Source organism: Prionailurus bengalensis, chromosome D4 (assembly GCF_016509475.1).
Source record: "Prionailurus bengalensis isolate Pbe53 chromosome D4, Fcat_Pben_1.1_paternal_pri, whole genome shotgun sequence".
In the NCBI taxonomy this organism is placed as follows: domain Eukaryota; kingdom Metazoa; phylum Chordata; class Mammalia; order Carnivora; family Felidae; genus Prionailurus; species Prionailurus bengalensis.
In genome coordinates this window covers 87,215,624-87,237,481 of record NC_057359.1, presented here as the reverse complement: position 1 = coordinate 87,237,481, position 21,858 = coordinate 87,215,624, and the positions used below count along the sequence as shown (strand labels likewise).

The window sequence follows — 21,858 nt, the reverse complement described above, 5'->3', positions numbered from 1 at the left end:
TTCTTTTTTTTTTTTTTAATTTTTTTTTTTCAACGTTTATTTATTTTTGGGACAGAGAGAGACAGAGCATGAACGGGGGAGGGGCAGAGAGAGAGGGAGACACAGAATCGGAAACTGGCTCCAGGCTCTGAGCCATCAGCTCAGAGCCTGACGCGGGGCTCGAACTCCGGGACCGCGAGATCGTGACCTGGCTGAAGTCGGATGCTTAACCGACTGCACCACCCAGGCGCCCCCCAAGGATATTCATTTTTATGACCACAGTATAATGATCAAAATCGGGAAATTGATCTTGACATAATACTACTGCCTAACTCATAGACCTTATTCAAGTTTTGGGTGCCTGGGTGGCTCAGTCAGTTAAGTGTCCGGCTTCAGCTCAGGTCATGATCTCACGGTTCATGAGTTCAAGCCCTGCATCGGGCTCTCTGCTGTCAACACGGAGCCTGCTTTGGCTCTTCTGCCCCCCCGCCCCCAACAACTAAACATTAAAAAGAAAAAAGTAAGACCTATTTAAGTTTTGCCAATTGACCAAGTGTCCTTTATAAGACAACACACAAAGATTTTTTTTCTGTTACAGGTTCCAATTCAGGATCATGTACTACATTTAGTGTTAAGCATCCTCAAGAAGCTACAAGAAAAATGTTTCTTGAATATATCATCTGTATAAATGCTATTTTTTTTTAAATGGGGCCTAGGGGTGCCTTGGTGGCTCAGTCAAGTAAGTGTCTGACTTGGCTCAGGTCATGATCTGGCTGATTCACAAGTTCGAGCCCCATGTCGGGCTCTGCGCTGACAGCTCAGAGCCTGAAGCCTGCTTTAGATTGTGTGTCTCCCTCTCTCTCTCTCTCTCTGCCCCTCCCCCACTCACACCCTCTCAAAAATGAATAAACATTTAAAAACAAAAAACAAAAAAAACGGGATGTGAGAGGCCAGGCCTGTTGAGGCAACTGTATGAAGCTCTGCGGCTCTCTTGGCTGTCCTAGCACTAAGACAGAAGACACCCAAACCTAGTTAGGTCACTGCTTTCATTGCAGGAAGCTTGAAGAGTAGGGGAAGGAACTCTCCAGAACAATTCCATTCTTTTATCCAAGGGATGTGCAGGGATTCTCTCCTGTTGGAATTTTCAACTCATCATCAAATTTGTTTTAAAATGATGTAGGGACATGGGGCACTCAGGTGGCTCAGTTGGTTGAGTCTGACTTCGGCTCAGGTCATGATCTCGAGGTTCACGGGTTTGAGCCCCGCGTCAGGCTCTGTGCTGACAACTTGAAGCCTGGAGCCTGCTTCGGATTCTGTGTCTCCCTCTCTCTCTGTCCCTCCCTGGCTCGTGCTCTCTCTCTCTCTCAAAAACAAATAAACATTAAAAATGACGTAGGACAATGATACAACAAAAATATGGGCAGTCAGCCTGAGAAATGAGGTCAAGCTTAAAAGGAAGCAAGCAGGCAAGTGAGTACTTGAATTTAAAAACTGGATGCAGGCCTTAGTATTCCACTCAGAGGAATCTGATGCTACTGGCCACCAGGGGTTGCATCTATCAGCTGGCAATCAGTATCTCTGAAGGCAACACTATCAGAGTATCAAAAACCTGGCTTCCCTAATGCTCTCCTTTCTTGGTTTACCATCGAGAACCTATCAGGAATTCCAAGCATCAAGTGACATGTGCAGGACTGTTAAACATGTCTGGAGAAAGAACATTCAAATAACAGGAGAGGTGTTTTCTGTGGACTAGTGGATTCATAGTGAAACAGCCTGGGGCTTCTGCGTGGCTCAGTTAGTTAAGCGTCCGACTTCGGCTCAAGTCCTGATCTCATGGTTCATGGGTTTGGGCCCCGTGTCGGGCTCTGTGCTGACGGCTGGGAGCCTGGCACCTGCTTCGGATTCTGTGTCTCCTTCTCTCTCTGCCCCTCCCCTCCTTGTGCTCTCTCTCAAAAATAAATAAACATTAAAAAAAATTTCAAAGTGGAATGGCCCTCAGCGATCATTTTGTCCGGTGATTTTTCACCTTTCACTTTTGGAGCTTTCCCGTATATGATCGTACCTAGGACTGCAATATAGCTCACATATAGCCAAAATGCTGTTGTACAGAGGATCACGGGATTCTCTTAGGGCTCCACATAAAGCCGTGCAGACTCTCTAGGCCCCCTGCACCTTGGGCTACCACGGATTCGTGGTTCTATTCCAGCAGATGGCAGTAGCATCTTGAAGGAAGGGATGCCTTTTTAAAATCTGCACATGGGGCGCCTGGGTGGCTCAGTCGGTTAAGCGTCCGACTTCAGCTCAGGTCACGATCTCACGGTCCGTGAGTTCGAGCCCCGTGTCGGGCTCTGGGCTGATGGCTCAGAGCCTGGAGCCTGCTTCCGGTTCTGTGTCTCCCTCGCTCTCTGCCCCTCCCCCGTTCATGCTCTGTCTCAAAAATAAATAAACGTTAAAAAAAATTTAAAATCTGCACAAAGCCTCCCTATGTTGACCTTGACTATAGGGCCGGGCCCTGTCCACTCAACACTAGGTCAGTGCTCCCTGACCTGTTTCCTGTCATGATACATAGACAATAATGCCATCTGTAAAGCAAGTGCAAATAACAACTGGCCTTGGGGGCTCCGCCCACCTCAGGCCCCACAGGCGGAGATCTGTGCCGACACACTGGCTGGGAAGCTACAGAGCACTGAAAACTGCTCATCTCATGACTAATCCCCGTCGTGTGTTTTTGCAGGGGTGGTGATCCTGAGGTTCAGAGAATGACCCACCCAAGGGCACAAAACCCAAAAGTGAATTCACCAAGTCTTCTGACACCTTCCCCAGAGTTCATTCTGTTGTATCCACATGAAAAGACTTCAGTACTTTTCCATTTCTGCTAGATGAAACAAGGTCAGGTACATAATTCCGGAAAAGGAATGACAGAAAGAAAAATCTTCCTAGGTGAAGGTCAAGAAGACAAAATAGGGAGGAACATATACCATTCTATAGCTAGGCCTGTGCCTGACCATGCACACAGCTATGACGTACACAGCTCAGGGCAAAGGAAATTGGTCACATCAACCAGCAGTGGGTTTTTTAAAATCAAGCTTTATTACTTATTTTTTGGCACCATAGTCAACAATTCATAGAGTGTGTTACTTCAAGCCACTCGGGAGTACCAGGGAATACCCCCACTCCCCAAAACACATCCCCACACACAACAGGTGGTACAGAGGGGTATATCCCTGCCTCTGCACTACAAAAGACAGTGAGTCTTTTGTAAAACAAATCTCAATTCTTATCTGAACAGCCGGGTTCTGAATTTCTGTCGTGGCTTTATTCAGGCAAATCTATCATCATTCTTCATTCAGGACATGTAAACAATTATAAAGCAGTTCTCAGTTCCTCCCGAACACCTTCATTTAACCCCTGAATCATTGCCTGTAGATGCTCGGCTCTTGTATAGTGTTGCAAACCCATCTCAGCTCAACTTAATTCAAATTCAGAAACAAACAAATAAACAAACAAACAAAACCCCACACCTGCTCTGGCTCCTGCACCCCTAGTCCTTCAGGGGGCAAAGTCCCAATTAAAAGGACAAACAGTGCTTCCTGTTCAATATAACATGTATCAACAGTCCTAATCCCGGATGCTAAACTATCTCTGATACAATTTGGGGCTTAATCCACGTCTGCATCAGGCATTTCCTGAATTTACGATTACTCCACAAGCTGAGAAAACAAAACCACCATAGCCCAGACTTTCATGTAAGCATTTGGGCCTCAACTATTAACCTGTACTCTGGGGAGGGGCAGCAGGGCGGGGGAGTAGGCATGGGGGGCTTACTTCAGCTCAGAGGGAAATGGTTAAGGTACCACCTACTTTCTGAAAGACAGCAGAGACAAAGGAAATGAAGGAGGAGACCAAGAACTAAACACCTCACCATATTTGTAGAAGTGAGAAAAGCCGATTCCATTTACTCTGTCATGTGGATCCCTTAAGGACTGTCCAACCTACGAGAGAGAGACCTCCTAGATTCTGGGACCCCTGAACGATCTCCTCTCCTAGTCATGGGTACAAATATATAAAGCACAGGTTGGTAGATTTCTAAATCTGATATGACTTCTCCCAAATGTAGCTGTTTTCAGTTGCTTTATTATTGTCCCTCTGCAACAGAACAGAGATGGTGGGCGCCGGGGTGCCATCAGGAACGCCAGAAGGAGGAGGTCAGAAAGCCCTTGGGGACAGGAATCTCCTTGCGCTGCAAACATTTCTGGTCAGGGAAAGATGGAGAAAACAATGATTTTCTGGTAACGTGCCTTCCCACAATTACCAGCTGGAAGCTTTGAGGGACAGCAAGCTTAAGTCCCACGGGACAGTGGTCAACACCGGGAAAAGACCAATGGCGGTGCAGAAGACTTCTGCTTCTGTATGAACTGCAGCAGAGGACAAGGGGAATGCTGCTGGTCATGCTGCCCCCGCCTCGTTTCCCAGCGCCCGGCCTTGTCCTTCACGATCCCCGTTTGCCCACTCGGGCTACTGGAAAGTGGAAGTCAGTGGGCTGTCTTGGCAGACCCACCAGAGGCTTCTACGGTGTCTGTCATACTTAACCTCTTTAAAGAGGGTTTCAGCACTGAGAAACAGGGGAGGAGTCTGGCTGAAAGTGCAGTCTCTTGTCATAGAGAAAAAGTGACCAAATTTCCCAGTTCCCCTGGCCAGACACTGAGAAAGGAACCCTGGCCAGCCTGTAAAACATGTATCAGCGAGGGGCGCCTGGGTGGCTCAGTCAGTTAAGCAAGGTCATAATCTCGAGGTTCTGTGGGTTTGAGCCCCACGTCAGGCTCTGACAGCGTGGAGCCTGCTTGGGATTCTCTCTCCCTCTATCTCTGCCACTTCTGTGCTCATGCTCTCTCTCTCAAAAATAAATACATAAACTAAAAAAATCCCGCAAAACAAAAACATGTATCAGTGAGACCAGATTCATTAAGGATATTTTATTCATCCCTTAGGATAGCTTCCCCACAGGCAGTAGGGACAGTGACATCTAGGATGATGAAACAGCAACCCTTAAGGTTAAGGGGGATCCTGGACAAAAAAGTAGGATTCAAAAAAAAATAGGAAGAGACTGTAATCCGAGAGCATAGAGGTCCAGGACTTGTCAGACACAGGCGCCTTCAAGGTCAACAACAGCTCGAAACATGTTGATCTAAGGACCTCTTACCTCTAAGAACTGCTTGAGGCGTATGAAGGAACCCATCTGTCCTGAGCTTGTGATGGCTTCAATCCTGCAGGAAGAGGAAGACAATACGCAAGTGACAGCTATGATTGCCCCGTCCCTTTTAGAGGAGTTAGGGGCACTGCCGATCTACGGGAAGCGGGAGAAGGGGGAGATCAAACGACTTGGGCAGAGGTCTTTTGGACCAAGGATGCTGTCATTCTTCCAAATGGTCTCAGCCTTCTTTTCAAACCAGGGGATAAAGGAGAGGACGTTCCTTTCCAAGACCTCTGTGAGCAGACAGGATAGATGCTGCCAAGGTCTCTCCCCCCCCGAAATGCCAGTGTTGAGAGGAATGAGAAGGGCACCCAGAGGCGGACGCCATGACAGTCAAGCAAACTGGCCGACAGATCAGTTTCTCCAACTGATTAAGGGAGCTTGACTCTTTGGGTTTAATTCACGACCACATGTAATCACCATCCCTGATTAGCTGGGGGAGTTTGGAAAACAGAGTTAAAGACATGTCAGGTATCTGAATCCAGAATCTTCCTAATTCATTTTTTCATTTAGCCAATAATGTTTAAGAAACTCTCACTAGAGTTCAAAAGCACTTACTCAAATATCAAAAAGAAGGATAGGAGAAGATGTCACACTTAATACGATGGTCTTTTTTTTTTTTTGAGAGACAGACACAGAGTGAGAGAGGGGGAGGGGCAGAGAGTGAGGGACACAGAATCTGAAGCAGGCTCCAGACTCTGAGCTGTCAGCACAGAGCCTGACATGGGGCTCGAACTCACGAGCTGGGCTGTGAGATCATGACCTGAGCTGAAGTCCGATGCTCAACTGACTGAGCCACCCAGGCGCCCCAATACAACTGCTTTTAACAGAGTCAAACCCAGAGGCACCCAAGGGCATTTGACACCATGGGTTTTACTCATTGAATCCCGTGGTGTCTGTTCAACAGGTCACATACCTGGGGAAGTAGTCCTCTTTGATGAGAAGTATCATCTTCCAGAACTGTACCTGGTACTGCTTCATGAGGGCATTCCCACACACCTCCAGGGGAAGACAGGCACCATCAGAGAAGAGAAGGCAAATTCACACTCACCCAAGAGACCCAAAGACCCATAAAGCACACCAGCCCTTTGCCTTTCCCTCCTACCAAGAGTCTCAGTCACAATGCCACTTAGCTAGCTAAGCAAGGGAACAAATGGAAAGACCCAACCTTCTTCTGAAACATTTGTCTGTATAGGACAAAACCTCCGTGAAATAAGACAGCCAAGAAACCAGGTATTTTCACAAACCGGAGAATGTGAGTCTAACTTAATTGTTCTTCTTTGAGTCTACTGAATGGAAACCTTTCCAAAGGTGCGGTGTTCCTCCCAACCTTAGTAAGCAGGGCACCACCATGTTCTCAAATTTATTCATGGTCTCTGCTCACGTCCTGTGACTTCAGAAGCTCCAGGGTGACTGGAAGCATTTGGCATTATAGGCCCGATGGCCCACATCTGTTATGGTATGTGCCCTAAGCCTTTATCCTTTAGGAAATGTCTCCTGTCCACAGAAACCCTTACCCTCACTCTACAGTGGTGGCCCTTCATAGGCAGACAAGACCGTATAGAACCTTCTGGATGAAGGAGATAATGTGGCCAAGGCTAGTTGATCATATTTGCTCTCCTGGGAATGAGGGATTACAAAAGTGAGCCGCCAGTTCCACTACACTAGGTGACTGCACTGAGGCAGAGGGCTATAGCCCAGGATGGCCACCTTCTCCACCGTGCAGAGATCTAGAGAAAACTGGCCTAAGGAGCAAGAATGAGCAGCCTACGGGAAGAGCACAAGAAGGACCATGTGGCCCCAAAAGGACTCTTGGTACCTGGTGACATTCTAGTTCCTAGTTCCAGGCCCACACGAGAGTCAATCACACATCCTACCCTTGGTTCTGGGAGTCACTTCTCTATCCTTGAAACAAACATCCCTTTTTGCTGGTGCTGGGATGTACAGTTTTTTCTTTACAGTGAGAACACAACCACACAGAGAAGGAAAGCACAGTGGGAAGAAAACCCAAAAGCCTGGTTTGTCTTTAGCACTTGGGAAAAAATGTGTAAGACTGGATCCTAATGCTGTTCACCAATAGCCTATTTCCATACTGCTTCCCGATTCACGCCACGCAGTGGCACAAGGCTGCTTCAACCACTGTCCCCCTCTCGTGTGATAACTGCATTACATACCTCCAAGAAGTCAAAGAGGAGAGTGGCTGTCACATCTGACAGGGGCTCCATATTTAAGATTTGTGCCAACCAGCGCCAGCCATGATTTAAGCCGTGAGGGTGAATCTGGGAGCGAAGACACTTGGTCATGATTTGGTCTCCTTGTATCCGGAGATCTAAACTCCCAAGGTTATCATCCAGCCATTTCTAAGTGACATGAACCCTCAGATCATCTCAATCAAGCACAGGCCGCAGGGCAGACACAGCACACGCCGAACAAATTCTGTTTTCAAATGTCCCAACACACCGGAACCCACACATTGCCTACAGGATCCCTTCAGTCCACATCTGACAGCTCTGGTTTCAGGGAGTCCGCTGACCAACAGTTATCCATACAGATGTTTTATTTATTATTCTTGGGACCTTTAGCACAGAATGTGGGACACAGCAGGTACACAATAAAAACTTGGATTCAATCAACTTACATTTCCTTCTCTTAGGTCTCTGAGTACATTAACTTCTCCATCTCTAATCTGTATCCTTTGAGAAAAGCACTAGGCTGGCAAGTCAAAGACCCGCACCCCAGCCGTGGCTTTGTCACTATAGCTCGCTGGGACTCCATCTGCTCATCTGTGATGTGAGGCACCAACCAGGTCTAAAATGACAGTGACGGGGTGCCTGGCTGACTCAGTCGGTAGAGTGAGCGACCCTTTTTTTGTTTGTTTGTTTATTTACTTTTGGGGGGGCCTGGCTGGCTCGTCAGAAGAGCATGTGACTCTTGATCTCAGGGTCGTGAGTTTGAGCCCCATATTGGATGTAAAGATTATTTAAAATAAATATAACTTTTAAAAAAGTGTTTATTTTTGAGAGAGACAGAGTGTGAACAGGGGACGGAGAGGGGCAGAGAGGGAGACACAGAATCGGAAGCAGGCTCCAGGCTCCGAGCTGTCAGCACAGAGCCTGAAGTGGGCTTGAACTCATGAACCATGAGATCACGACCAGAGCTGAAGTCAGAGGTTTAACCAACTGAGCCACCCAGGTGCCCCAGAGCGAGCAACTCTTGATCTCAGGGTTATGAGTTCAAGTCCCACGTTGGGCCTAAAGCTTACTTAGAAATAAATAAATAGGGGCGCCTGGGTGGCGCAGTCGGTTAGGCGTCTGACTTCAGCCAGGTCACGATCTCGCGGTCCGTGAGTTCGAGCCCCGCGTCAGGCTCTGGGCTGATGGCTCAGAGCCTGGAGCCTGTTTCCGATTCTGTGTCTCCCTCTCTCTCTGCCCCTCCCCCGTTCATGCTCTGTCTCTCTCTGTCCCAAAAATAAATAAAAACGTTGAAAAAAAAAAAAAGAAAGAAAGAAATAATAAAATGACACTGTGTCATTCTTATTTTGAGAGACAGCACGAGTGGGGAAGAGGGACAGAGACAGAGAGAGAATCTGAAGCAGACTCTGCACTGAGCGTGGAGCCAAACGTGGGGCTCGATCTCACAACCCATGGATCACAACCCGAGCCGAAATCAAGAGTCAGACACTCAACCGACTGAGGCACCCAGGTGCCCTGACACTGTCATTTAGACTCACTCCATCTAATAGAATCTTCTATAGAACCTTAATGACTGGTTTACAACAGACTCTCATCTCACAGACCCTCTTATAAACTCAGTTCTTTAAAGCCTCAGCTGACTCAATCACTGAACAAAAGGTTCTGATAGTCCAAAACTTCCTAATAGTTAACATCAACTTCTCTAGAACATACCTAGGGAGCGACAATACATCATCATGTAACCAGACTGCCCACTTGGCAAGAAGGGCAATAGTCCCTGTGGACAGAATACACGAACACAGTCTGGCCTCTCTCTTGAGAGCAAGTCTTTTCTACCACCTGTTGTCGGCCTCCATACGGCCACCGGAGCTGGATGATGGCGGCGTAGAGTCGGATCATCCCAGACATGCGCTTTAGAAAGTTGTCCTGCTGTTCCACTTTGGAGTCCTTCACTTGGTAGCCAAGTGTCCTGTGTGGGAAGAAAAAATTCAATGTGACAAGGCCAAAGTGAGGGTGACAAATCACTTATTTTTTATGGCTAAAAGAAACAATCTAGTACTATTACATTTAGCATTATTATTAGTATTGTTACTTTAGATATTTATTTATTTTGAGGTTAGGGAGGGGCAGAGAGAGAGGGAGAGAGAATCCCAACTAGGCTCCATGCTGTCAGCACAAAACCTGACACAGGGCTCAATCCCACAAGCTACAAGATCATGACCTGAACCGAAATTAAGAGACAGTTAATTTTGGGGGCACCTGGGTGACTCAGTGGGTTAAGCATCCGACTTGGGCTCAGGTCATCTCACAGCTCATGGGTTCGAGCCCAACATCGGGCTCTGTGCTGACAGCTCAGAGCCTGAAGCCTCATGTTCTGACTCTATCTCTCAAAAATAAACATTAAAAAAAAAATTTTAAAAAGAGTTGGACACTCAACCAACTGAACCACCCAGGTGCCCCTTATATTATTATTTTTTTAAGTAAGCCCTAGGGCCCAATGTGGGGCTGGAAATCACAACCCCGAGATCAAGAGTTGCAGCCTCTACCCACTGAGGCAGCCAGGCACCCGTTTTTAGCATTATTCTTCTTATATGATTACATATCATTACCTCTGCAGAAAACTTTGTTTGCAAAGCACACACATCCACAATCACATCTGTGCATCATCACATAAGCCTTGTGAGGTAAACTCACAAATTTTTTTTTAACATTCTGTTTTTAAGCATTGTCTGCACCAATGTGGGGCTCGAGTTCACAGCCCTAAGATCAAGAGTTGCACACTCTCCTGAAGGAGCCAGCCAGGAGCCCCAAACTCACAGGATTGATGGATGTTATGACCCCCGTTTGCAAATAAAATGATGCTCAAAGAGCTTACATGACTGCCCCACTTTGCAAATCTATTAAATGATGAAGCAGGGCCAAATTCTAAGACCCCTCCCGCCCCCTAATTCTAGATCCAATATTCTTTTCCTTAAACTATATTGACTATTCCAGCTGAATCCACAAATTCCCAAAGCAGCGAGTTTGCATGAAAGACACTGGATTCTCTGATAGAAAGTCAAGGTACATATGAGGAGTTGTGAAGGGAGGGAGAGCAAACCCCAGTTCTCTCTGTATTTTATTCAGAGCCCGGGGAGAGTGAGTGAGGAGAAAAACTACCTCACCTCTGGTAGTCTTCCAAAGCCATTCCCTCCTTGAAAGGTGGGTAGAAGGGAACTGAGTAGGGGCACTTCCTGTGGAGATGGGCAAGAATGAGGTCGCCCACTCTGGGGTGGAGCTCCCAGATCCCAGACGCCACAACCGCGATGGGGAATGCCGCTTCGTGGTGAGAGGCCACCTCCTCCTCTCCTTGTTTCTGCGGGAGCAGAGACGGGACCCTTGGTTACTCTGGAGAGAAGCAGAAGGGCTGCACACAAGCCCATCCCCATACCTCTGGTTACAAAGTTTCTCACCACAAACTTCTCTGCCAGCTTGTACTGGACAAAATCCAGGCCCTGTGGGTTAAGTGTGACGGACACAGAGCGCCCGCCAGACTGAACTGGTTTTCCGGAGAGCAGGTTGTGGATCTTGTCAAAGATCTCCTTCAGCTTTGAGCCTGGGTATGACAGAGATAAAGTCAGTTAAAAGATTCAACTGCAGGCCACGCTGCTTCTCATCACTGCAGTAAGAAAGCCTCTATGAAAACCCAGCCGGGCAGCCCCACACAAAGTCAGAGTCTAACATCAAAATACTGTTGCAGAAAAGTACACGACAAGCAGATGTAGATTGTCCCGGATGCAGGAGTACAGAAGGCATGGTACTATTTCAAAGGAATTCCTTATTTGGGAATGAACAAATTCTGAAATCGACATACCAGAGAGATAAACAGGATGGACATAGCTGTTAAATGGCCACAGATCCCGTGGGCTATAGCTGGCGTCCCTAAAGTAGTCATTTGCATCTCTAGGAAACCCGTTCTAAAGGCTCTTCCCAGCTCTCAGTGACTACCCCCTCCTCTGGGACCTGCCCTCCATCCTCAGATGCACAGAAGCGGGCTCCTGGCGGCTATATTTGTATTCCGGATCCGGTAAGCCCCAAGCCCACACTGGCTACAGTTTGATTAGGAGTAGACCAGCTGAGCCAATCAGCCAGCTCACAGAGTCACGTCCTGGAGGTGGCTGGCCCTGCAACACACACACTCACGAACACCGGGGACTTGCATCTGCCAAGTGGACCAAAGACCAGTGGTCTACCTAATAAGAGATGTACAGAAGGAAAATGAAAGAAAAGGGTCTGAAGGTTTCTAGCTCCTGAGACCTAGCCCCATTCCTGCCAGTAGATTCTGAGAAACACCCCTTTATCTTTAGATTAAATGTCTTTTTCTTTTTTGGCCTATGCAGATCTGAATTGGTCTCCATTACTCAAAACTTAATGAGCTATCAAAATAGTAGCACCCAGTCCTGCTAAGTCATACTTCAGTACTACTTTACTGATGGTTTCAAAGGACCCCACTGGCCAAATTCCCTGTCAATTCCTTCCTCCATGCCTCTCCACCCCAACCCTAGGGCTGGCATGGCCTCCTACATCCCATATGCCACACCAGCACCAAAGAGATTAAATTCTGCCCCGAATCTAACCACTGCCTTTAAAGAGACAGGAATGAGATCATTTCTTTCCCAGTCATTCAGCATGTACTGAGCACTAACTCTAGAGCAAGTCTGCATCTGGCTCTTCAAAGACTCACAGTGATGGTGCAGACAAAGGGAACATATTCAAAGAAATATGCAGAAAAGTGAAGACCAGCAAAACTAGAGCCTGATCGGATGTGGAGAATGAAACAGAGAGAGCAGTCAGGGGGAGGACTCCCAGGGTTCCAGCCAAGGTGCCGGAGTTGCCAGTGGTGCTCTGGTTCCTGAGAGCAAACAGGGGAAAAGGAGGCATAAAGGAGGATGGGGAGCTGATGTCTGCATACTCTGAACGTGGGGTAGGAGAAAGATACCGGCAGACGTCCCCCAGGGGCCAGAGCGAGGGGCTCTGAAGCTCTGAGGAAAGAGTGCACCAGAGGGACACTGGGGAGCCACCCGCACAGAGACAGCATCTGCAGCCCTGAGGGTAAGTGGACTGGGAACCAAGGGTGACAGCGGACTCCTGGGAAGCACCTCCAGTTAGGGATTAGGGTGGGGACAGGAGACTGAGGAGCCCACAAAGGAGGAAGGGAGGTGGCAGGAGAACCTAGAAATTCATGTTGCCATGGAAGCCAAAGGAACAGAGTTCGTAGAGAAGGGAATAATCACCAGGACCAAAGAGAAACGTGAGGAAGGCTAGAAAAGACAGATCTTGAACCAAAGGAAACATACTTTAGGATGTGAGTAACTCAGCATGTTTAAAAGAAAAGGAGCCTGTAAAAGGGAGTAATTTTGCAGAAACCAGGAGATTAGGTGATAAGCAATGAGGCAAGTCTTGAAGGGGATGGGAGAGCGGGGAACAAAGGCAGAGGCAGAAGGGGAAGCGTGCACGGACAATGCCTCCCTCCACATGCAGACACGGACTAAGAGGCAGGGGTACATGTTGTGTACGTGTGGAAAAGGCTGGCATCTGAGTGTCCCTCCCACTGAAGGAGGAAGCAAAGCGGTCTGTGGTTGGCTGAGGGGTCAGGACTGGGGACAACCCTAAGGACAGCAGTGAAGGTGAGGTAAGGCTGTCAGGTCAACCTCGCCCCTGTTGCTGTTGCCAGCAAAGGAAACAGCACTTTAAAGCCCAGAGGTGATATGCGGTTATTGATTTATACCTTGTCCTGATCCAGAGAGAACCAGGAGGGTGATACATAAGTTCCATCACGGGGCCTCTTGTGGGCAGGAATTATAACTTTTCTACGTTTTCCAGGCAACAAGTGAATTAGGGCAAGCGGGACCCATGCTAAGTCAGAGCAGCTTTTCAGCTGTTCGTGCTCCCCAGCCACTGGGCAGCATGGCCCGCAACTTGGAGGCTTCCACATCTTGACCTCTACAAAAACAAACCTCTGCTTCCGAATGAAGAGAAAAAAGGGACTTCCCCCTGTCTGCTTCTCACTATCTAAAGCTCAGTCTCTGGAGAGAAAAGGAAGATGTTCTAAAGTATGAAGGCAGGTTTAGGGGAGCCTGGGTGGCCCAGTCAGTTAAGTGTATGACTTCAGCTCAAGTCATGATCTCACAGCTTGTGTGTTTGAACGCCATGTCGGGCTCTGTGCTAACAGCTCAGAGCCTGGAGCTGCTTTGGATTCTGTGTGTGTCTCTCTCTCTCTGCCCCTTCCCTGCTCACACTCTGTCTCTCTCTCTCTCTCTCAAAACTAAACATGAAAAAAAAATATTCAGGCAGGTTTCGAGCTTGGATAAGCTAATGGCTCATGTTGTAGAACAAAAGCAAAGAACGTATGTTACATCCTAGGTTCCCTGAGTGATGTTTTCAGCAGTAACTTTTTTTTTTTTCTAAATATGGATTCTTGTGATATATTTTTTCAATGTTTACTTTATTTGAGAGAGTGAGAGTGCAAGCAGGGGAGGGGCAGAGAGAGGGAGACAGAAGATCTGAAGCAGGCTCTGTGCTGACAGCAGAGAGCCCAATGTGGGGCTCGAACTCCCAAACTGTGAGATCATGACGTGAGCCGAAATCAAGAGTCAGACCCCAACTGACTGAGCCACCTAGGCGCCCCTTCAACAGTAACTTTCAACTTCAGGTAAGACCCTTCTTAAATAATTTACTGTTGATATACAGCTTATTTATAAATCAAGTCAACAAACACGTAATGATCGCCTTCTACGTGTTGAAGAGGAAACAAAAGAGAGTAAGACATAACTTACACGTGCCTGACCCAACGTCATGTCATTTGTTGGAACAGACTCTGTCTACGGGAACCTTATAGATGAGTAGATGTGGAGTCGTACAAAATAACAAAGTGAAGCGAAGGGCCATGTTCTGAACTCCTCTGACCAACCTGCAATGGTGGAGATTTGGCTCACTGGGATGGTGGCAGCTTTCTGGAGGTCCATCTTTACCTTTTTGGCCTGCCAGGAGAGAACAGCGAGAGGGCAAATAGTGTCCGGAAGAGTTGAGTAGATGACAGCAGGATTAGGGAAGGTGACGTGCTAGCAACATTCCTCTGGGACACGGGGCTGTTCAGAGCACTCCCAGGCCCAGACAAGTCGCAACTTACAGCCCTCCGTACCTGACTGTCTTTGCTGTTGGTCAGCTCCTCAAAGGCCAACACGCACTGACTGGAAACATCCTGCAGCTGGTGGTACCACCGCATTGTACTGTCTTGTACCTTTACTTGGAGGTCTGAGGAAGAGAAGAGAGGCTCTCGTAATCGTACTCAATGAACCCTTCACGTGAGCCAGGCACTGTTCTAATCAGCTGATACAGGTATTAATGGCTTTCAAGGACCCTAGGAAGTAGATACCATCATTATCTTCACTTTCTACATAAGGAAATAGGCATAGAAAGGTCAATTTGCCAAAGTCGCATTGCCAGGAAGTAGAAAAACCACATTCCCGTGGACCTGGCTCTAAAGCCAGCATTCTCAACCATTATGCTCGACTGATTCTCTTACATATGCAGTGAACATACACTGCGTAATATTTATTTTAAAAAGTCAGAGCAGCAAAACCTGGGAGGATACATCTACTAGAATTATACAGAATTTCAAATCCTCGTGGCAAGTACTGGAAGTCAGGCTCGGCCTCAACCAAACTGAACGTAATTCAGTAAACGTACAGAGTTTTACATTATGTTAACAGTTCCGGTAAATTGTCCTGAAGCTTAACACGATATTCAAACATATTCTTGTCTCCTTTCATATTCTGGGCTAAAGGACCGTATCCACGCCAACACCCACCTTCATTCTGTTTCCCTCCTGGGCCCTGGCTGGGAGCTGGGGTCTCTCTGTGGACCTCTGGCCCCTGCTGCATGTGTGAGTCTTGCCGCTTTACCTGGGCCTCCAAATCCTGCCTCCTCTTGTCCTCACAGGCCCTGGCGATCTCCTGCTGCAAGCTTGTAAGGAGGTCCCGCATTTCCTGCAGGGCTCTCTCAGCCACAGCCTGGTCCTCTGCCGTGGGAAAGCCGTTCTGTCAGGGTGACAGAGGCAGAGCTTAGCGTCTATTCCCCAGGTACCTGTGAAGCTGAATCACAGCTCACACAATACATTGCTAAATTGGAACTGTTGCACCCCATGGAGTACCCACATTCAACATGCTGATACCTACTGCGTTCCTGTCCTCTTAAAGGTAATACTGATTAACCATCACATCCACAGAGTATGGATTTTTCCATGCTCTCACCAACAATGCTCGGATAATTCTTTAAAAGCTTGTGACAACAGTCTAGATTAAAATGATACCATGTTGGGGCACCTGGGTGGCTCAGTTAGTTAAGCGTCCGACTTCGGCTCAGGTCATGATCTCGAGGTTTGTGAGTTCAAGCCCCATGTCAGGCTCTGTGCTAACAGCTCAGAGCCTGGAGCCTGCTTTGGATTCTGTGTCTCCCTCTCTCTCTGCCCCTCCCCTGCTCACGCTCTGTCTCTCAAAAATAAATACACGTTAAAAAAAAATATTAAGGGGCGCCTGGGTGGCGCAGTCGGTTAAGCGTCCGACTTCAGCCAGGTCATGATCTCGCGGTCCGTGAGTTCGAGCCCCGCGTCAGGCTCTGGGCTGATGGCTCAGAGCCTGGAGCCTGTTTCCGATTCTGTGTCTCCCTCTCTCTCTGCCCCTCCCCCGTTCATGCTCTGTCTCTCTCTGTCCCAAAAATAAATAAACGTTGAAAAAAAAAATTAAAAAAAAAATATTAATAGCTCGGAGCTTTTTACTCTTGGCTTTCTAGGTAGACAATCATATTGTTATCAAATTACATTTCCTCAAATATTTCTCCTTTGTCTTATTACATTTTATTGGCTAAAACACCGTTAATGACATCAATAATTTGTTACTATTGTAGCAACATGGTACATTTTTATTTCTTTCCCAATTTTAATGGCATGTCTAAAATGTAGTCTATGTTTTTAATGTTGTTTTGAGAGAGTGAGAGAGACAGAGACAAAGAGAGAATCTCAAGCAGACTCCACGCTCAGCAAGGAGCCCAAGATCACGACCTGAGTCCATATCAATAAGACACTCAACTGACTGAGCCTCCCAGGTGTCCCTAAAATGTAGTCTTAAATGGATACATAATCTATCATGTTCATGAGAAACATTTTTTTTTAAGTTTATTTATTTTGAGAGAGACAGAGACAGCACAAGTGGGGAGGGGCAGAGAGTGAGGGGGAGAGAATCCCAAACAGGCTCTGTGCTGCCAGTGCAGAGTGTGATGTGGGGCTCAAACTCACAAAACTATGAGATCATGACCTGAGCCAAAACCAAGAGTTGGACACTCAACTGACTGAGCCACTCAGGCACCCCGGGAACACATTTTAGTTTTTAATTTCCTATTATTTTTTAATAGGAAAGGATGTAGAATTTCAGCATATACTTTTACAACATCTAACAAGACAAACATATGACTTCACTCCATTAACCTATTAATGAAATTAAGTTCATGAAAAGACTTCATAACAATCGATCCAGCTTTTCATTATCCTTAGAATAATACCTCTTTGGTTATAGCACATTATTGTTTTGAGGCACTGATAAATTTGACTTATCATTATTTATTTATTTATAAATGTTTATTATTTATTTTTGAGAAAGAGAGAGACAGAGCATGAGCGGGGAGGGGCAGAGATGGAGACACACACACCGAATCCGAAGCAGGCCCCAGGCTCTGAGCTGTCAGCACAGAGCCCGCTGTGGAGCTCAAACCCATGAGCAGCGAGATCATGACCTGAGCTGAAGTCAGACGCTTAACCAACTGAGCCACCCAGACGTCCCTACTCATCTTTTATTTAGAATTTCTGCTCATAAATGAGAATGCATATAAGCCGGAGTGATGTTCCCATTTCTTTCAGTGTGCTATTTTGTTAGAATATGACCACCAGAATCGTAAGACGAATCGAGAAGTGCTGCCATCATTTTGTATATTGCCCTACAAATGTGTTTTGTAGTTTTGCCTGTTAAATCAACGAGGCCTCCCAATTTATTAATTAAATAAATTAATTAATTACTGTGTACATCTATGTATGTAGGCAGGTGGGTCAGCAGGCTCCATGCTCAACATGGGGCCCAAATTCACAATCCCAGGATCAAGAGTTGGATGCTCCACTGACGGAGCCGGCCAGGCACCCCTTCATTTATTTCTAAAGATTTTATTTTTAAGTAATCTCTGCACCCAACGTGGGGCTTGAACTCATGAACCGTGAGATCATGACCTGAGCCGAAATCAAGAGTCAGACACTTAACCAACTAGACCCTCCACTGACTTTTTAAAACAAAAACTTGAAAAAAAAACTTGAGAAGAAATAAGAACTAAGGGTAGGAACATAATAATCATAAAAACGTGAATTGGTACAACTTTTGGGTAAGAGTCAAGAACCTTAAAATTATTTCAGTAATTCCTTTTCTAAAAATTTATCTCAAAGAAATACAAATAAAACGTATATAGAATGGTATTACTATAGTGCTATGTATGGTAGTAAAAACACAGAAACTTAAATGTTCAACATTAAACATGTCTTTTTCTATTGTTTTTTGGTATTATTACATGTGGGAAGTATCCAATTCCACGTGTTCATCAAATACTGAATATCTGCCATGTGTTGTGGCAATACTTGGCACCTTTTTTTTTTTTTCAATGTTTTTTATTTATTTTTGGGACAGAGAGAGACAGAGCATGAACAGGGGAGGGGCAGAGAGAGAGGGAGACACAGAATCGGAAACAGGCTCCAGGCTCCGAGCCATCAGCCCAGAGCCTGACGCGGGGCTCGAACTCACGGACCGTGAGATCGTGACCTGGCTGAAGTCGGACGCTTAACCGACTGCGCCACCCAGGCGCCCCAACTTGGCACTTTTTAACACTGCTTTAACTAAAAACATCAGGGGCACCCGGATGCCTCAGTTGATTAAGCGTCCGACTTAGGCTCAGGTCATGATCTCCCGGTTAGTGGGTTCAGGCCCTGCATCGGGCTCTGTGCTGACAGTTCGGAGCTTGGAGCCTGCTTCAGATTCTGTGTCTCCTTCTCTCTCTGCATCCCCAACCCCCCCGCCTCTCTTAAAAGTAAATAAACATTACAAACATTCTTTAAAAAAACAAAAAACAAACATCAAAATATTTTTAGTGATTGTAGTAATTTTGTGTTCAAAATACAATGTTAACTGGAAAAAAGCTATATACATTGTCGTAAGGTTTCAATTTTTACCATAGCACACCAGGTGTTCAACAAAAGATTACTGAATGAACTAAAGTATTTTGCAATCAGAATAAACAATTATTTGTTTAACCTAAGATAAGAAACTCTGGATGTATAAAAGTCCACTTTGGGGTAAGGGTAACCCCCCACATGCACACTCCTTGTCAGGGAAGAAAGAGAAAACGCTAATGGTGATTATTATTATCTCTAACAAATGATCTTGCTATTTTCTACAGTAAGCAAGCATTATTATTTTTTTTCCAGGCACTCCTTTTAAATCAGAAAACAAATCTGCACTAAGACTGTCCATTTCCGAGCCAGAAGACCAGGTCGCTCCGAAGCTCGCTCACCTCAGAAGTGGCCCGGATGATCCCCGAGACGAGGCCGCACAGTTGGTTGCCCCGGGTCCGGAAGGCGGACAGGTCCACCTTCAGCACATCTTTATGCTGCTCAGAGGCGTCCAGCTGCTGGTTGAGGTGCAGCACCTCCTCCTGCAGGCCATAGAGGCCCCGCAGGCGGACCTGGCCCTCTTCCTTCCGCAGCCGCTCCTGCTCCACCTGCTTCAGGCGCTGCTGCTCAGCCTCCCTCAGCTTCAGGTTGAGAATCTGCAGGAGGGGTTGTCCGGTTACCTCCCAGGGGCGCCGGGCCTTCTGTTTCTACATTCCCCAAGCCCCAGGTGGGCTACATATTTTACAGATGGGCCCCCTCCCCCCAGCAGGTAAAGGGAGTCACAGGGAGGCAAGACCCGGGTTAGAGCCACATCAGGACGCACCCACAAGAAGTCTCCCAGGCTCTGACCTTTGCTCTGTGACGATGCTCAGCTTTTAGCTTCTCTTGGTGCCCCAGGGCTTCTCTGGAGCTGCAGGAAGAATGGCAGGAACGTCAGGGATGCTTCCTGAAACTGTCTCACCTTACCTCTCCTAAAAGCCTCCCTCTCCTTGCGACACCTTGGTCACCTCTCCAAGGCTGGGCATTTTTCTAGGTTATGAGCTTCACTGGCTATTTTATTTCGATATTTAAAGCCTCAGTAGGTCAACTCTTTCCCTTGGGGTTTCATGCTGGGACAGAGGTCGGGCTGAGCACACGGACGTTCCCGCTCACCTCTTCTCCATCACTTCCCGTAAGTCCTGGAATTCTTTATGATGTTTCAGTTCCTTCCGTTCATCAAAGCGCTTCAGTTGTTCAGATGCCATCTCAGAGAGGGCTCGCACCTTCCTCTCCTGCTCCTCTTGCCACTGCCTCAGGCCCTCCTGAAAAGAATCAGCACCTGCTCTCTGCAGCTCTGTCGGCACCTTGCTCATTTACCCATTCGGAACATCCTCTCGTCTCTCCTTAATTCCATCAGAGAAACTCAAGGGCATGGAACCAGCTGCTTAGTTCGCAGAAACCATGCTCAAGTTGCCTCTCCTCTCCGAGTGGATGTTTACACCCGGCTGTTTTGGAAAGCTCTCCCAATTTGCCCCTTGCGATTCATGTCACTCCAGTATCAGCTAGGAATGGACAGGTATTTACCATCGTGGTGTCAAAGAGCCCCGCGCTTTTAAGCCTCCATCCTGTGTACTCTGATTTTAGAGTAATCAACAGAAATACTCATTCTAACTCCATAAACATGCTATACACATTCCTATCTACTCCTTTCCTCACCTTATCATCTCTGCTTACATTTCCTCCCCCACCTCCACTTAGGAAAGTCCCCTTCCTAGATTCCTAAAGGTATTCCATTTACTATTCATGAGAGTATTCTCATCTGGTCTTTAAGAGTGATGTGACATTTTAACTACTAAAATTTAAAGGGTATATATCCTTTGGCACTGGTTTATTTTTAAGAATTTATCCCAAGGAAATACTGAACGTGTGTGCAAAGATGTATGAACAAGGATGCTCACTGCAGTCCTGTCGATGATGGCAGTAAATTTAAAACAATTTACATTAACTGGGGATTGACTACACATATTATAGTAGGTCAGACTAGAGAACACTCTGCAGCCTTTGAAGAGGACAAGATGCTATATATACTGGCATGAAGATACGGCAAAATACATTGTTAGGATGTCACATTATTCTATTTTAAAGCTTCCAGTGCAAAAAGGCAAAGTGAACACAGCATCTATAACCTCTCCTCCGAGACTCCATTTAAATATGAGTTGGGAAGGGAAAAAGGACTCAACAGCAGAACGTGCATGGGATTGTCAGCAGGGAAAAATTTTCACCATGCTTCTGGAACACAACATTTCTGTGGAGGAGTGTGAACTGACAGCAGAGCTGAGCAAACGTGAGGGTGCGTGCAAACACAAGCAGACTACGTCTCTCAGGGAGAGAACCAAGCTACCAGAACCTCAAAGAGGCTCGGGACTGGGCAATGCCAGATCTAAAACCAGGTGGGGTTCACAGGGCTGAAAACAGAGATATCAGCTGAATGTTTTCAGACGAAACAGTCAACTCGAATCTCCGCCCCCCGCCCGCCGCGTCCTCCCAAATCATGAGATCAGAACAGTCGGTAGCCAGGCATGTGTGCTGCAATGATTTTTTAAAAACATCTTTTCGGGGCGCCTGGGTGGCTCAGTCGGTTAAGTGTCCGACTTTGGCTCAGGTCACGATCTCACGATTCATGAGTTGCGCATCAAGCTATCTGCTGTCAGCACATAGCCCGCTTTGGATCCTCTGTCCCCTTCTCTCTCTGTTCCTCCCCAACTTGCACTCTCTCTCAAAATAAACACTGAAAACCTCTTTTCATGTGCTTCTTTGTACCTTTGGTAAAGTATCTCTGTTTTTTGCCCATTCTGTACTGGATTTGTTTTTACTGTTGTGGACTGTGTAATGATTTAAAAAGAGATCTGCACAGGGGCACGTGGGTGGCTCAATCCATGAAGCGTCCGACTCTTGACCTCAGATCAGGTCATGATCTGACAGTTAATGCGTTCCAGCCCGCATCAAGCACCATGCTGACAGAGTGGTGCCTGCTTGGGATTTTCTCTCTCTCCCTCTCCCTGCTTGCATGCTCTTTCTCAAAATAAATAAATAAACTTAAAAAAAAGAGAGAGATCTGCACATTCTCTGACCCTCCCATCTCCCCCACTTCAACCTGAGCAGCCCCTCATGACTGCCTTGGCTAAGAGAATGTGGGAAAGAGAAATAATGTTACATGATTC

At 46.8% G+C, this 21,858-nt stretch overlaps 1 protein-coding gene across 1 annotated transcript in view; it reads right to left on the bottom strand.

Moving 5' to 3' along the window:
- Nucleotides 1-3,046: 3,046 nt before the first annotated feature.
- The window catches only part of GLE1 (GLE1 RNA export mediator), a 30,504-nt gene continuing 11,692 nt past the window's right edge, over nt 3,047-21,858 (bottom strand). The window contains exons 4-16 of the mRNA XM_043566074.1: nt 19,811-19,959; nt 19,508-19,568; nt 19,060-19,314; nt 15,272-15,500; nt 14,603-14,715; nt 14,372-14,441; nt 10,875-11,017; nt 10,587-10,777; nt 9,262-9,391; nt 7,405-7,509; nt 6,147-6,229; nt 5,180-5,243; nt 3,047-4,231 (exon numbers count right to left, since the gene is read on the bottom strand). Of these exons, the coding sequence (XP_043422009.1) occupies nt 4,163-4,231; nt 5,180-5,243; nt 6,147-6,229; nt 7,405-7,509; nt 9,262-9,391; nt 10,587-10,777; nt 10,875-11,017; nt 14,372-14,441; nt 14,603-14,715; nt 15,272-15,500; nt 19,060-19,314; nt 19,508-19,568; nt 19,811-19,959 (1,662 nt within the window). The 3' untranslated portion in view covers nt 3,047-4,162. The remainder of the gene's footprint in view (nt 4,232-5,179; nt 5,244-6,146; nt 6,230-7,404; nt 7,510-9,261; nt 9,392-10,586; nt 10,778-10,874; nt 11,018-14,371; nt 14,442-14,602; nt 14,716-15,271; nt 15,501-19,059; nt 19,315-19,507; nt 19,569-19,810; nt 19,960-21,858) is intronic.